At 43.9% G+C, this 17,089-nt stretch overlaps 1 protein-coding gene across 1 annotated transcript in view; it reads left to right on the top strand.

The window, feature by feature from the left end:
• Window positions 1–722: 722 nt before the first annotated feature.
• The window catches only part of MSN (moesin), a 75,096-nt gene continuing 58,729 nt past the window's right edge, over window positions 723–17,089 (top strand). Inside the window, exon 1 of the mRNA XM_084639560.1 lies at window positions 723–875. Within this exon, the coding sequence (XP_084495686.1) occupies window positions 864–875 (12 nt within the window). The 5' untranslated portion in view covers window positions 723–863. The remainder of the gene's footprint in view (window positions 876–17,089) is intronic.

Raw genomic sequence — 17,089 nt, 5'->3', positions numbered from 1 at the left:
CAGGGGGACACGCAGGGTTTTGTGGCAGATGGGGGATTGGGGCAGGGGGACACACATGGGTGTGGGGGTAACAGGGAGGATGGGCAGAGGGACATGCACGGACGTGGGGGCAGATGGGGACTGGAGCTGGGGGACATGCAGGGGTGTGGGGGCAGGAGTGGGATTGGGGCAGACAGGGTCACAGGGAGACATGCAGGGATGTGGGGGCAGAAGGGGGATTGGGGGCAGGGGGACACACGAGGGTTTTGGGGCAGAAGGGGGATGGGGCAGGGGGACAGGGTGTGGGAGCATACGGGGATTGGGGCAGGGGGACACAGGGGTGTGGGGGCAGAAGGTGGATTGGGGGCAGGGGGACACGCTAGGGTTTTGGGGGACTACAGGGCTTGGGGCAGGGGGACACGCAAGGGTGTGGGGGCAGAAGGGGGATTGGGGCGGGGGCACGCAGGCGTGTGGGGGCAGAAGGGGGATTGGGGGCAGGGGACATTGGGCGGGGTTGGGGGGCGAGGAGACGGGGATCAGGCAGCGGTTCATGGAGGGATTTGGGGTGCAGGCGGCAGCCGAGGGGATCGGGGAGGGCCAGGGAGACACACACGGCTTGTGGGGGGCTGGGGGCCGCGGGCTGCCTGTCCGGGCCGGCCGCGGGGCGCAGGCAGCGCCAGCCGGGGGAGGCAGCCAGGGGCGGGGGCTCGGCAGCTCCAGCCCAGAATAAAGGCGGGCGGCGGGGCCGCAGCTCCGGGGTGGGGTTTGCGTCGCCGCGGGAGAGGCAGACGAGTCCCGTTAGCAGGAAGCGCGGAGCCCGCAGCAGTAGCCGGAGCGGAGGAGCCGAGAGCGCCGTGCCCAGCCCAGCCCAGCCCGCCGGGAAGATGCCTAAGACGGTGGGTGCCCCCGGGCGCTGGGCTCGCCGGGCTGGGGAGGGGGCTCGCAGCTGCTGGGGGGCGGCGAACGGAAGCAGCCGTCTCCGCTCTGCCCCTGCGGGCCGCTCCCTGTGCAGCCCTTCCCCGCCGCGCCAGCGGGGCTCCGGCGGGCGCCCGGGGTCAGGGCGGGGGGCGCTGCGTGGGCGGGGCTGGGGGCTCGGGAGTGGGAGCGGAGACAGGGGTCCCCTCTCTGGGGGGGGTGCAGGGCAGGCCCCACCCCTTTCCTCCCCCCTGGCCGAGCCCTGCCCCCCCCTCCCCGGGCTGGGTTACTCTCGGCATTTCCCTTCTCGCTGCGGGGATTTCACCACCGCTGGCCAGTATCTGATGTGCGGAGCCGGGGGCGGGTGTCCCTTTTTTTTAAAAAAAAAAAAAAAAAAAAAAAGGGCCACACGCCCTCTTCAGTTGTTCCTCTGGGCGGGGGGGGTCTCTGGGCCCGATGCACGGTCTGCAACCGCTGCCGGGGCGCGGAGGGGGGGGGGGGGGGAGACAGGTGTGGCCGAAATCGTGTAGCCGTGGCTCCTGCTGCCCTGGCCCGGGATTGATTACGGGCCGAGCTCGCCGGCCAGCCGCTTGGCGGAACAGGCGGCCGGGCCGAGCTTCCGAGTCTCCCGTGAATGATCCCATTCCTGGGCGGCAGGGGCTCCTCTGCGGCGCGGACACGAGCTGAAACGTGGGCAGGGCTGTGGGAAGCCATGGTGGAGCGTGTGCGGTTCCTGCCCGGGGGGGGGGGGGTTCGTTTGCTCACTCACCCCTGCCCGCCAAACTCGGTGAGAACAAGAGTGGATAAAAGTGTTAATTGGCGGTGGAGTAAATACCCCTATCCCCCCCCCTCCCCGCTCCGGGTTCTTGTCATGCTAGTCAGACTTCCCAGAACAGCGGGGGGAGGGGGAGAGTTTCTGCCATGTAAATGAAGGAGGAGTGAATCTTCAGAAGAGCTGGGCTGTGTTGGCCCAGCTTCCATTGGATGAGCTGCTGCTAACTGTGAGATGACTGTCAATGGGTGGTGGGGGTGTGAGTGGTGGAAATCGGCCCTGAGTCTTGCTTCTGGCTGCCCTTGGTGGAGGTGGCTGACTGACTGACTAATTGCACAGTTGTGTAATTCTCCTCCTGAAACTAAGTATTCATTCTTTTTACGCTGTCTTTTCTTTTTTGAATCAGACTTTTCTATCTGTGTCCACCATTGACAGGGCCTTATTCAGCCTACACAAGTTTACAAGCCTTTCTATACTGCAGGGGTTGTCTTATAAGTGTATATTTCCTGAGTACAAATTTACTGACCCCTTTAAAATCAAAGTATGGAGAGTTAAAAATGCATTTAGGATGTACTCTCATAACTCCCAGTATGGTTACATTTCAGCCACAAAGAACATGGGGTTGGTGTCTTTATAACTCCTAATTAAAGTCTCTGTTTGACTGAGTTGCTAGGGAGCCTTGTCCCAACTTGATTCAAAAGTATTTCTTGGCTAGGGAGAACCAAGTGCTTGAGAAAGTTTTGTCAAGTCCATACTTGACTCTTACTTTTTGTAGTAGGAGTTTAATGATTAATAAGAAGGATGAGTTTTTTCCATTTTTAATTTCTCTTGCTTGAACTCAGAACTGGTATTTTCCATTATTGGAAAATGGAAGGGCCAAACTCTGAAGATTTTCCTGTAGTTAAAACTTTGTCCAGTTAATCTACAAACTACATTTAAAAAAACCAACAGCCCTTTTTTAAGCATAGGAAACATGCCAAGTACCTGTATCTAATGAAACTACCCTGAACTTTTGAAGATAATGTGATTTGGGTTGAAGTACTTTTATCATACTGCAGGCATTCTTGAGGGGTATGGTTACCCTGCAAACAAGCTGTATCCAGATTTATGTGCCATGTTGTAATACAGTGCCTGTTGCAATTTCAGAATCTCACACACGCCCTAGATTGAGTTCATGTGTTCAATCTGTTGCTTTCCCCTCTTTGCCCAGGGGCTTGGTTCTATTTTCAGAGTAATTCAAATAGATGCAGATATGAAACTCCAAGAACTTCATTGTAGTATGTTATATCTGCTGTATGTTGTAACTTCAGATGCTGAAGCAGATTTCGAAGTGGGCTGTTTAAACATGCACCTAGCTACTACCAAAGTGCAGAACTGTGGGCTCATTGGAATGAGGCAATAGCAAGTAGCCAGCTTCCCTCCTGTTTCCTGGCCTGTCTGTTATAATTGCAGACCTAAAATAAAATGACACTTCATCCTGCACTGCAGAGAAATTGTAGATACAGCATTTTCAAGATGTGGCTCACAGGAAATGTAGGCAAAACTATGTAACCATTTCTCTAGATGAATTTAGCCGTTTTGTTTAAAAAAAATTAAGAATAGCACACTACTAGTCGTCACTTTCAAAGAGTAAAATATGAGCTACTTTCTTCCTTCAAATCCAGGTCAAACATGGGTGAAACCTTCTAAGTAGTTAGACATAGCTGTAGTATGAGTCTCATCACAAAAATAAATCCATCGTGGAGGAGCCAGTTGGAGCAAATGTTTAAGGGAACACTTACTTCCGGCTGGGCAGGAAAACGTTGATAGTTTCACCAGACTCTCAGAAAACGTGCTGATGTGGTCACTGTTTGGTCTAAGCATCAAAAACTATTGCAGTTTTTTTTAAGCATCTACTGGCCAGGCTAAAGTTTAACAGAGCTAGATAGAAATCATGCTTCCTTCAGCCATTCCATCACTTTTCAGAATTGGCCAAGTGGCATTAAACTTTGGTGCACCATTAATAGGAAGGAAAGCTCCACTCTGTTAACCCTTGAACTAGTGCTACCTGTGACCTTTGAGATGTACATGGGCTCTCTTTGTCAAGCAGTCAGTACATTTGTGATCAAGGGAGGGAAATGGCTCCCCAGGGCTGGTCCGAAGATTATTTGTTAAGGGGCATGGGTGGGGGGTGGAGGCATTGGCGTTTATACAGGATATGTAGAAAGTCCATTGTGAAAATGTCTGCTAATCCTGCCAGACTCTTTCTTGGGGAAAACTGCATCTGGCTTCGCAGCTGAATTTAGAGAGCTATCCTAAACGGGTGTTGCCTCTAACTTTATTTCACTCTGGCTCACCATTGTTCTTTGTTCCGAAAGATCTGCGTGATGTATGCAGTTAAGGATTACATGAAAGAGTAGGCTATATACTCTTTTGTTTCCACATATTAGAAGGAGATGGTTGACTGTTTAAAGGCTTTCCCAAGTCATCCTAAAGCACTGAAGTCTCTTCCCCTTTGTTTGAGCCTTGAGTGCTTATTGGCCAAGAGGGGGAGCTGGTCTCACTGTGACTGGCTAGTGTTCCTATCTTTCACCCTAACCATTTCATGCTTAGTAGAGCTGAACACTACACTGCGTTCCAGAACCTAATTGAGGTGAGTGAGCTGTCACTGTGAAAGCTGGTTCAAAACCTCATTTAATAACTTTTAGCTATTAAAAGCTTACCTGTGGGGTAAGCACTGCTTCATAGAGTTAATACTTTCATGTGTTTCTATTAAATGGGGACATAAGGAGTTAGATTTACTGACTTTTTTCCATTTACAAGTTAAGGTCAAATAAACTAGCTCTGATTTACTTTGAGTGGATTACTAGGTCCAGTGTGACCAACATAAGCATCAGTCCCACATGAAATATTCTTTTACCTTTGGATGTTTGTGATTCTGTCTTACCCTGTAAAGACAGTTTGGCCACTTAAAACTTGTTGCTCATCATTACTGTCTTAAACAGCTCAGTTCTTAATCACTCTACAACCTCATTTACACCATAGGGAAATGGGATTGGCCAGAACTGGCCTTTCACAGAACAGTGGCTTTTGTAGACTAGGCCCAATCATTTTATAAGCAAGGCCTGGGCTAGTGCTCATCTGCTTTTTGTGTTGGCAGCACTTAAATGTTGCTGGCTGGTAGATGGAGTCTCTAGAGTATTAGCCCTTTAGCGCTCTCTAACCGAAAAGTCCATGCAAAGAAAATCTAATTGGAGAAACATGGAAGCTTTTAATAAAAAAAAGGGGGAATATTTTCACCACTCTACTAATCTGTCAGTTTAAGACTTTATTTTTTCCTGAAGAGTAATTAATGTTGTGGCCTTTGGTTCACTATTCTGTATTCCCACTAATCCAGTATAACAAAACTGCTGTTTAAGTTCCTTATAATGGCCTGTGTTCCTTTTTTGGTTTAAACTGGTGGCCCTTGACTTATATCACTCTTAAATATTCTTGTGGCTTCTTCCCTTGCTATTCTCCAATATTGTATATACTTTTTCTCTTGCTGCCTCCTTTCCAAACAATACTGACCAAGTTTCTCTAGCATTCTTTGAATCATTGAATTTTCTTGCTCTAGGACAATCATTCAAATCTTAATAATACAGTAACTGTACAGTGTTATACATGTGCTGACTTTCATAGATACTAAGGTCAGAAGGGACCATTATGATCATCTAGTCTGACCTCCTGCACAACCACAGAATTTCACCCACCACTCCTGCGGAAAAACCTCTTACCTATGTCTGAGCTATTGAAGTCCTCAAATTGTGGTTTAAAGACTTCAAGGAGCAGAGAATCCTCCAGCAAGTGACCCGTGCTACAGTGGAAGGCAAAAAACCTCCAGAGCCTCTTCCAATCTGCCCTGGAGGAAAATTCCTTCCCGACCCCAAATATGGCGATCAGCTAAACCCTGAGCATATGGGCAAGATTTACCAGCCAGATACTACAAAAAATTCTTTCCTGGGTAACTCAGATCCCACCCCATCTAATATCCCATCACAGGCCATTCGGCCTATTTACCATGAATATTTAATTACCAAAACCATGTTATCCCATCATACCATCTCCTCCATAAACTTATCGAGTTTAATCTTAAAGCCAGATAGATCTTTTGCCCCCACTCCTTCCCTTGGAAGGCTATTCCAAAACTTCACTCCTCTGATAGTTAGAAACCTTCGTCTAATTTCAAGTCTAAACTTCCTGGTGGCCAGTTTATATCCATTTGTTGTGTCCACGTTGGTACTTATTTTATACAGTTACAGAATTTACTCTAAGACTTGACTTTGGGGGTCCAGTGAGAGACAACCATATGAAATGCCGGTTGAATTATAATAGGCAAATTTTCTGCACCACCAGAGAACTGGGTTCAAATCCTGATGTGTTGCCAAGGAACATTCAAGGCGTCCCAAATATCTTGTCTTCTGTCTTAACTAATAGAGAACAAAAGTGTTTCCATTCTGAGGCTCCTTATAGGACTTGGGAATCTTGTCTAACTTTGAAAAGTAATGTCTCAGCATTGATCTAGCATGGCTGCCTGAATGGTTAGCTTGTTATGCAAACTCAAGTTGCAGTCTGTCTCTCTGCTCTGCAGCCAACAATCTGAGAGGTCCTAAAATGAAAAGGCTGCACTGAGAGCCTCCAAAGAACTTCCTTTTCAGGGAAATCTATTGGGTTGCCTGAGGCATCTGGGAATTTCAAATACTTCCTCATTTTTGTACTTCAAATTGTACTGGGTTATGACTGGCTACATCCAAACATATTCAGGTATGGTACCATACCAGTATACAGTTGATTTGTTTTGGTAAAGTAACACTCCTGTGGCAGACAGAACTGTTTTCTGGCTTACTGAAAATTCCCTTCTCCCTTCCTGTCCCATTGCATCTCTTCCAGCAAAATGACAAACATTGACTATCTGGAAATAGTGGTGTATTAAGAAACTTGTCTTTTTATTTTAGAATTTTTAAATGGGGCTAAAATCAAACACACTGACTAAATTGTCTCAATTAATGAGACTTTATTACCCCAAACCCCTGTAATACTTGTGATGGGCAAAAGAAGTGGAAGCTAAATGGTCAAATGACAAAAGGGCTGATTATTTTGCAGATCAGCAATTTCTGAAATGTTAAACACTTTAGAACAGCAGTTATCATGGTTTCTTGGTGCTGCAGGAATATTTGTGTTCTGTATTTTATCTCGTATATAATGTGCAGTTATACCTATGCACAGTGGGGTGAGCTGAATGGTCTAGAAACTGTATTCCATAGAACAGGAGTACTTATGGCACCTTAGATTAACAAATTTGTTAGAGCATAAGCTTTCATGGACTACAGCCCACTTCGTGAGATGCATGGAATGGAACACACACACACACACACACACACACGTGTTGGAAGTTGCCATAAAACTGAGAGAGGCTAATTAGCTAACTAGGATTTTCTGGACTAGGGGTGGCCAACCTGAGCCTGAGAAGGAGCCAGAATTTACCAATTATGTTGCCAAAGTGCCACAGTAATAAGTCAGCAGTCTGCCACCAGCTTCTCCCGCCGCCCTGTGCCTCCCGCCCACCGGCAGAGCTCCTCCGCCTTCCTCCCCACATCTCCTGATCACTGTTTCATGGTGTGCGGGAGGCTTTGGGGGGGTGGAGAGGAGCGAGGGCATGGCAGGCTCAGGGGAGGGGTCGGGAAGGGGTGGAGTGGGGGCAGGGCCTGTGGCAGAGCCAGGGGTTGAGAAGTGAGCACCCCCCGGCACATTGGAAAGTTGGCGCCTGTAGCTGCAGCCCCGGAGTCGGTGCCTGTACAAGGAGCCGCATATTAACTTCTGAAAAGCCACGTGTGGCTTCAGAGCCACACATTGGCCACCCCTGTTCTGGACTCTGGCATTTAAATAATACATGGGGTTACAAAATCCAGTTGATAAAATAACATTGATTTGCTTAATAAGTTCTGGTGCATTTTTATACACACAAGCCAGTGGCAGGGTAAGTTTCCCTTACAACTTCAGCCTCTGCCTGAGTGCTTCAACATTGGGTTTTTTTTTTTTTTTTTAGAATGGCCTGTCTGGTGGTGGGAATTCAGTCATTCCAACAAATTCTTGGTTGAGACTAACAAAAGGGGGACTACTTAATGTTTTTTTTAGTAGTGGGCTAGCCTAGTACCATCAGATGACTTGGAAAAATCATCTTTTTAAAACAAAGTCCTATGTCTCCTCTTTGGCAGGCTGGGGATTAGGAGAGGAGGGAGTAGTAGAATTCTAAGAGCTTTCTTCTAAATCCCCAAAAGTCTGAAACTGAATAAATTGGTTTGGGTTTTTGTGGCAAATCCAATCCCCAAAATGACCAAACCAATTCAACAAGTTACATTTTGTTGCACATCTAATTTCCTTACAGTATTTTGCCCTTACGCTAGCCAAAAGGGTTCCCTTTTCAGAAGGGGGAGTATCTGGCTGGCCATGTCATGTGGAGAACCTCAGTGCAAAAGCAGAATTTCAGACCTGACCCTTCTGGGTAGTGACCAAAAGTTATCCCTAACATCTCTTCGTAGCTGACTTTTGAAATACATTCATGGTCTTTGTTCACTTCCTGGTCAAGTGTCCACCTGGCAAATCACCACTATAACTGATCCTCTTAGGTTCCACAGAAGTGGCAACAAATTGAACAGACAGAGCCTGAACTCCCTCATCTTCCCCCCTCTCCCCCACCCACTTCTGGACTTTGGCTACCACAGACTATTCTAGGTTCTCTAAGAACATAATGGCTAGATCAGTGTTGAAGCATACTTAAAAAGGCAGCATGGCTATGCTTTCACAGCTGCTATTCGTACCATAATTTTGTGAAGAAACAGAACACTTAATTCCCCAGGATTGCTAATCTAGCACTTCTCTCACACACCAGAGTATTTTTGCAATTGAATTGCAGGCAATTCCTTCCTTGGAGCAGCAGGGGTTGAAGTGCTTTCTCTGTCATGCTGACTGTTTCCTCTTCATATGTGTCTGATTAATCCCCTCTGAAGGTAAAGAACAGTCCGTTTAAAAAAAAAAAAAAGAAATATCCCTGCTTAAGATGCCTTAATATGGACTCCTTTTTGACAGGAAATGGCACAGCTGTCTCAAGAGGAAGCTCTCTGTTTCAGATGTCTCATATATAATGTTTGGTGTGAAGCAAAATCTTGCTGCACAGCTCGGCATAGCTCACTTAGCCCTGTGCAACTAGCAGGAAGTACAGCTAGTTAAAACCTTCTAAAGTAAAGGAGGGACTCCTTATTAGCCTGTTGTGACTTATTTTTAAAGCTGCTTTTTCATCATGAGCTGATGGGATCTGAGCATCTCTGCTCTCAACTGACTGACATTCTTCACTGTGAGATTTAATGTCTGAGAGGTGCCTTCTGGCTCCGCTCCAGCTTCTGAAGGAAGCTGATGACTAAGGGCTTCCTTTGAACAACGTCATCTCCTGGTCCCTTTCCGGGCTTGGTACCACTCAAACGGCCTTATTTGGCTGACTCTTTCTTTCTCTGTGCAGGGAAAGGGCCTCCCTGATTTTTGCACAATAAAGCTGTTGTTTGAGTTTAATCATAGCACTGACGGTCTCCTGCTTGGAGAATGGTGCCAAGATTCTCTCAACTCTGTGGGGATGTCTACACAGCTACTAGACGCTCGTGGCTGGCCTGTGCCAGTTGACTTAGGCTCAGGCTGTGGGGCTGTTTCATTGCTGTGTAGGCTGGAGCCCAAGTGCCAGGATTCTCCTGCCTTGCAGGGTCCTTGAGCCTGGGCTCCAGTCTGAGCCCAGAAGTCTACTCAGCAGTGGAATAGCCCCACAGCCAGAGCTGACTGGCATGGGCCAGCTATGGGTATCTAGTTGCTGTGTAGACATAAGGCGCTCTCTCTCCTTACCTCCAAGAAGTACCTCATTCACATGCTTGCTTTTAATGTGGTGTGCCAAACTCTTCAGGGGGCCTCTGTAGCCGTTTTAGTGCACACACAAAAAACCACAAAACCCCCCACCCAGGAATAATTCATGCCAATTTAGTGGCTTGCTTTTCCTAAGGGATGTGTTAGAACAACAGAAGACGTGTGGATTAGATCTACTAAATGCCATATTAGTGGCTTGTATTTTTACAGTGATCTTAAACTTCTAAAGCAACCTGAAGTTTGTTTCATGCTCATGGCTTTTTTTTTATTGTGAGTTGTTTCACAAAAGCACTTGTCTTATACCTTATTGAAAACTGACTTCAACTGTAGAATTGCTGAATGGTCTGGGTGTATAAACACATCCATCTGACTGCAATAGCTAATGCTGATTCTCTTGCTATAATGCTTAATGTATCTTCCAACTCCACTGCCAAATATTTGTAGAAAATAGGTCCTTGGCAGGTTTGGTGATGATTAAAACCATAGATCTAGAGAGGAGGAGGAAGAGAATCAGCTGCAACTGTTCTGAAATTAAGCAAGGGTTTTTAGGCTTTGAAACTCCCCCCTCTCCGCCCCCATGTGTAGCTGTAAAATCTTGTGGGGGAGATCCAACATTTGCTGTCTTACTGTTCAGCCATAGGATACTTTAGTTTATCTTCACCTAGGTACCTCTATTACCCACAAATTTGGGTGTCATAATGGCTATCCTAGTTTGGGTTTTTAAACTTGAAGGTACAAGCTGACTAAATACCAATCTGGATCTTTTGAGGACAATGGGATGACTCCTGCAGGTATCTGCAGACCTAAAGTACAGCCACACCCAAAATTGTACTAGTTGCCATACAAACCTGTAAGACAACAATCACTGTCCTGAGGAGCTTACTTTGTAGGACAAGTGTCTGAAGAGTGGGGTGGGAGTGTCTGGCAGTATCCAGCTGCTTCGTCCACTAGCCATTAGTAGTTGGGTAACTTAAGAGGAGGAATTTGAGTGGAGAAGGGAGTTGTTGTGGGGGAAGAAAGCATGAAGACTGTTGGGGAGGGTGGAAGAGGAGAAACAAGACATCAAAACTGGTATCACTGGAACAGAGGTACAATGTGCTAAGAGTCCTGGGTTTAACTTCAGTAATGTGGTAGCCTGTGAATCCCACAAAATACAGACTGGACTATAAATTTGGTAAATGACACAGACCCTTTGCTTGTTGCAGCCCCTTAGTAAGCAACAATTCAGAATATCTCATTGAGATCCCATGCATACTTTAATGAAAGCTCTTAACTCCTGTTCCAAAAACAAACTAGATTATTCCCTGAAGCTATGAGACATGTCTCTTGTCTGACTCTGAAAATCACTAACCGAACCTCTCATCCTCCCTCTTGCTTTACCACTATGAATCACTGCTCTGTCCTCTGGTTAGGAAGGGCTTGTTAACTTGAGGAAATTATTCAATATAGGAAAAATCTAGCAGTGAGTATAGTCTCATCAGTCATGTAGCCGTTTTAAATAAACTTTATGGTTTCATGTGGCATAATAATGCATGAAAAGCTGTGCCAAATTCATCCCAATATAACTTTTTTACACGAAGAATGAATTTGGTCCCTTAATTTTATTGTCTGTTCTAGGGCTTGTCAATTTCCTCATGTAGACCAGAAGAACTATAGCATTGTAATTATACTACTAAATAGGTAGCAACACTGACAAGAATTTAGATCAACCAAAAGATAATGCTTGGCATGGCAATTGGAGCAGTTCCAGAATCTGGCCTTTTAAAATGATATAAATAAACATGTTAAGAAATGTTTAGGTCTGTCTGGAGCAGGCTGGAAAATGGAAGCTGCAAGAGTTCACAAAGTATTTTCATCTCTCCATTTTTCTCTACTAAATCTTGACACAGATTTTTCTGCACCCAGCATGTAAACTACAACAGACAGAAGTCATTAGTATTGTAAAAGTGTGCAGTCCTTTGTACAGTCTTTTGCCTGGGTATACTTTCATCACAAGAAAATTCTTCTACTTAATATCCTTGTATCTCACACGGGCGTGGGGGTGTGCGTGTGGTTTTTAAAAAATTATTATTGATAAAGTGGTATTAGAGGAACATAGAGGCACTTAAAGAAGCTATAGTGAACCTAGACAAACTTCAATGCACTTCTAGAAAGTTCCTGCAGTTTTCCTTTAAATTTAAGTAAAACTTAATCCATGTTCAGGATGCTTTGACTACTTAGAAGTTCAGGAAAAGTGAAGATCCATGAGCTCTTAAGTTAAACTACCATGTCCTATAATGCAAGCACTCTTTTACATTCAATCTGTGTGCAATATCCAGATGAGTTTTAACTCTGGTCTCTGAAGGAAATAGATAACTGGTTTAGCACAACCCTCATTAAGCTCTTCTTGCTGAGACAGAGCTGCTGGTGAACACCTCTCATGAATACAGTACTTTGTAGAGATAAAATTGACTATCCAAGTCTTAATTTTATCAGGGGGGTTCATGATAATACAATGATGGGGCATTTAAAATGCCTAACTTTGACATGAAAAATATGGTTATTGAATGAACAGTTCATCTGTTTAACTACAAAATAGATCCTTCAAGGATTACTTTAAATAATACATTTAACAAAATGGGTATTATACCAATTGGTAAGGTACCAGATATAGTCTAGTGATCAAGATCAGGTTAATGGAATATTCAACTTTATTGCAATAATCTGCAGCTATTGGAAAAACAAGTAACAGTGTAGAGAAAATTCTCAACTGTGTTCTGTAATTTGGTCAATTGTTGGAGTGTTAGGAAAAAAAATAGTCTTTTCTACATGCTAACTACACTCAGTTTATCCTACTTGGCTATCTTGCACTAGCACAGACCTTTTACTATTTTGCATTACAAAGTCAGTCATGGGTGGTTCTTAAAGTTTCACCAAAACATTATTATTTTTTTTAAATCAATCAGAATCTTCTATTCTAACAGTTCTAATTAATAGCTCTTAATTCCCTCCATGTTGCAGTACTCCAAAGCGGTTTAGTCCAGGTTTGTCAAGAAAATAGATTAAAAAAGCAGTCTGGACTGACTTTACATTGACGTGAATTCTGGAGAGTTTGGATTTGTAAAACTGTTTGGATGGCAACAGTAAGCTACCTACTGAGACAGTAAGGCTCACTGGTTGTGCAGACAGGTGTTCACTTAAAAGAAAAGTTGCATTAAGCTCACTATTTGCTAGCAGCAGTTTAAGGACTCACTTCACACTTACTACGGTTTATAAATAGTGTCTGCTGTAGCAAAAACCAGGCATTAAATCTGGTGTTTCCCTTTCAAAGAGCCATTTTTGACTAAACACATGTGACTGGATTTCCACTAAGGCAGTGGTGCCCAACCTTGTTACATAGGAGGTTCTCACAAACCTAAGCACAACCTTCTGTGGGCCAAACAGATTCCACATATTTTAATAAGATTTAAAGTCACCTGTATTGATTTATATTCAGTTCAGCTTGTTTCATATGTATTAGGCTGTTTATATGTACAGTAGTCTGTTTCCACTTGTGTAAACTAAAATGATGTAAACATGATGACAAAAAGCTAATGAATCTGCGATTAGTATATGGTGTTGAAGCAGGCTCTGGCTCTTACGAAATGCTCTGGTGGGCCATGTATGGGGTACTCCTGCACTAAGGGAACAGCAAGTTTGAGGCTGGGTGGGCAGTATTATGTAACATGTTTCCAAAATGGATTGGGTGAGGTGAGAGGAAATGATTAGATTTGTGCACATTAGGAGTCTTATAGCTTCTGAAGATATGATGTGTAATTGATTTAGATTTTTTGTGTCAACCCTGTAATTGGAACATAGCTTAATCCAGTAGCTTTGCTGTGTGTCCTGAAGGACTCATGACCCACCTGAAGAGCTTCACAGGGCTGGTAAAATAATTCCCAAAGTAATTCCCTAATATATTCACCAAAAGCAGAGAAATGGGTCTGTTTGTAGGATAATTGTCATCCAGTCAGGGAGCAGAAGCTTTTATTGTATCAGTTAAGTGACAACACACACAGCAAATCAGTAGTTAGTGAACAGTTTGCAAACAGGGTGAAACTTGTTTACATAAACTATTCAGTGAATACTTACCAATAACATTCCTAGTAATCTGGCTCAATGCATGAATAGAAGGATGATGAATATTCATTTGTGACTAACTTGATCAGCTTTGCTTGTTTTAGATTAGAGAAAGTATTGGCCTTTAAGACCGCTCCACAAAGGATGTTGTCAAAGGACTGGTATCCCATTAAGACTGGAAAATGGTAGAAATTATACTGCAGTCCTGCAAATATGAATGTCTCAGATAATCGATTTGAAGGTTATGCAGACTTGCTTGTGGAGGCTGATTGTGAACTGTAAATATTCTTACCTCTTAAGGCCACAGTTCAGTACTCTAGGTTTATCTTGCAGCTGTTAATGCCATCAGGCAAACTCTTGATGAGCAGGGAGTAATATTTTTCTTTTTATCAGTTATGATGGTATCAGTAACATGAAAAACCTGAACTTATTTTCTAAGAAGTATGGAGACTTACAAACAAGTATCCTTTTTAAGCTGAAGCATGCTGTCACGTGGCCCATACGCCTTACAATGTGCTGTCAATTTTGGATGTTCATCTTTAAAAGCATATTGCTTTAACTTTTCAGTGAGCTGTTCAAGAACATAAACCTGGGAGTTCCGTATTTCAACCTATAATTCTTGAATTGGTGTCTGTGAGAGTCTTCATGGCATCTGTCTGGTTTATTGCTTGGTGCAGTACCAGTTACTGTGGTGTGAGTGTCTGTTTTTCTACAGTTACTGCAGCTAAGTAATGCTGAAAGAGGGAAGGATTGTAATGCCTTGTACACCTCACTGTCTCTTATGGCTTGGCACTAATAACCTTTGGCACTTCACTTGTTATCTCAAGTACATCCTCAAGCAGGTCCTATCAGAAATAGTGCATCAATTTGCATGCCCCCATGTCCAAACAGAGGGTTGGATTAGGATTTTTCATAACTCTCTTAGGAAAGTTCCTTTTTTCTTTAGCTCTAACATGTGCTAAAGTGCCTGTCCTGAGCTACAAGTGCCTCTCCTATAACATAAAAATATAACTAGACAAATGACCAAATGCTGTTCACCCCCAAAATTGTAGCATCATCAGCCAAAGATGAGGTGAAATACTAACAAACTCCACCCTTTACTCAGACCCCAAAACTCTGTCTTTACACTGGAAATGGTTGAGATACTCCACGTTGTTTTGAATATGGCAAATAACTGACCAATGCTAAATCACTAAGATAGGGAATTTTGACACACAATCCTTGCCATGTTTCAAGCTCTCCCCTATCTGTGTGGGTTACTTTGGCTTTAACAAACATAATGTTTAGCCTTCTGAATTGGTGCTATATTTTGCTCTTTGTATGGGTGTTAACCAAGCATAGCTTATTCTGTCAGTAAGGACCAGTGCATCTTGTTCAGGGGCAACCTGTAGCTACTGGTCTCAGCTCTTTGTTAGTGGTCTCCTTACACCTACAGTGAAACAAGTTGAATTTGTCTTCTGTGTGACTTAAACATTCCGGTGTGGAGTTCTTAAATTTAATTGCACAACAATAAACTAGCTTCACTAGTCATGAGCATAAAACCACTCAGCAAGTAGGTTTGACTTACAAATGGAGAGTGTTTCTTACTCTTCTCTTAGGAGCTGCATTTTGCTTCTGTATGTAAAAATAAGTATGAAAGTCTTCATTCCAGTTGAAATATTTCCTTTTTCTGAAAGGGATGATAAATACTCAAGTGGCCACACTCTGCCAAACAGGAAGCTTGTGCCAGCAACCGTGAACAAAGTAAACTTGGTGCTGTACACACATGTGCAACCCCTTCTCCCAATGCCCCTAAACTGATACTAGGACATGGGTTTTGACTTAATGCTACTGCTGTAGTGTTCACAAACTCTAGTGAAATATACTTCAGGGTGCCCAAGCATTTCTCTCCAACTACCCTCTTTCAGTTACTTGCAAGTTTCTGAATATCAACTGTTGGGGATGAAATGTTCCACACGCAGAGTCCTATCCACATGCAGGTATCAAGCTAGGAAGACTGGAGGAAAGCTGGGCTAGCATTGCTGTGATAAGCAGCCTCTTTAAACAGGTCAAGTACCAGAATGGTTGGAGAGAGTCAACGTTTAGCAGAGAATTGCCTTGGAGATGTCTCTTCAGGGTTTTAATTGGAATAGTTTTTGATTTGGCCCTGTTGGGAGTTTGAAAATCATCCATGGCTTAGGGATAGAGTAACTTTAACAAAAGTCCTTTAGCACACTTAATAATAAAAGGGGGGGGGGGAGAAGAGGACTGTAGCATGTATTCATATATCAAACTCTGGTATATGCTTTTAAAACAAAACAAACCTTGGTAGGTGCACTAGTTGTTGTTCCTTGCTGATTTTCAGGACTTAATAGTTCCAGTTAAGTGCAAGGTGTCTGAAAGAAGCAAGGGCCTCAGTGCTTGCATACTCATAGGTTTGCATGCACAGCCTTTATTCTAACATTGCTATTTCTTTGCTTATAGAGCTCAACTTTATCAAGCCTTCATGTTCTTTAATATAAGCTTTTTTGATTATGGCCTAGAAACGGTACTGTTTCCCCTAGTCTGGCATGGTGAGTTCTGATTTTCTTTGAATAACTTTTTTTTGGTTTTGTTGGTAGAAGTAAATTAAGGAATTAGCTTTCACTGGAAATAGCCAGATACTGAACAGGCTGCCTCTGCTATCCAATTAATTTTCTTTGGACAGGTCTGCACTCCAAACACTGCTGCAGTGCTGTAGCTATTGTGCCATAGAGTAGATACTTCCTACATCCATGGATGGGATTTTTGTCACTGTAGGTAATCCAGCCACCTAAGTGGCAGTAACTAGGTTGACAGATGAAGTCTTCTGTTGACTAGCCAGTACTATATAATTAATTCACAGTGGTGCTTGGGTCTGAATTTTTCAGAACCTGCACCCCCCTCCCTCCAGCAATGTAGCTAGGTGGATCAAAATTTTAGGGGTAGGCCAGGGCTCAGTCTTGAACTCCCACATACCTTGTTAGAGGTTGGAGTAACAGGTCTAACTTTGACAAGTGGAGACAAAGATGAGGCTTGCTAGACTTGCTTTAACCTGTGAGTTGAGCTAAAGTTCGTTGTCTTTTTTTTTTTTTTTTTTTTTTTTTAAATCACTAGCTCTGATCACTGTGGGCTTTGAAACACTGAGCTGATAAATCTGTATATGTTTCCACTTCCCTCTAGGATTGTTCCCAGAGTAGTACAGGGTTTTAGCAGTGCAGCTTGCACTGACTTTTAGTGCAATTGTGTGGTTAAAGCTGCATGCTCTACATTGAAAAGGAGCCCCTTACTTCTAGGTGTGCAGAAATCCTGACTCCCAGTCTGGAGGGTTAATCTAGACCCCAGCACACCTGCTTTCCTAGGTGGCTGAAAGGCATTTTAATAGCAAAAACTTTGGAATCTTTACAT

Source organism: Lepidochelys olivacea (genome assembly GCF_965140295.1).
Source record: "Lepidochelys olivacea isolate rLepOli2 genome assembly, chromosome: 9".
NCBI classification, from domain to species: domain Eukaryota; kingdom Metazoa; phylum Chordata; order Testudines; family Cheloniidae; genus Lepidochelys; species Lepidochelys olivacea.
The sequence above is the reverse complement of the archived record's forward strand: the minus strand, read 5'-3'. Positions and strand labels throughout refer to the sequence as shown.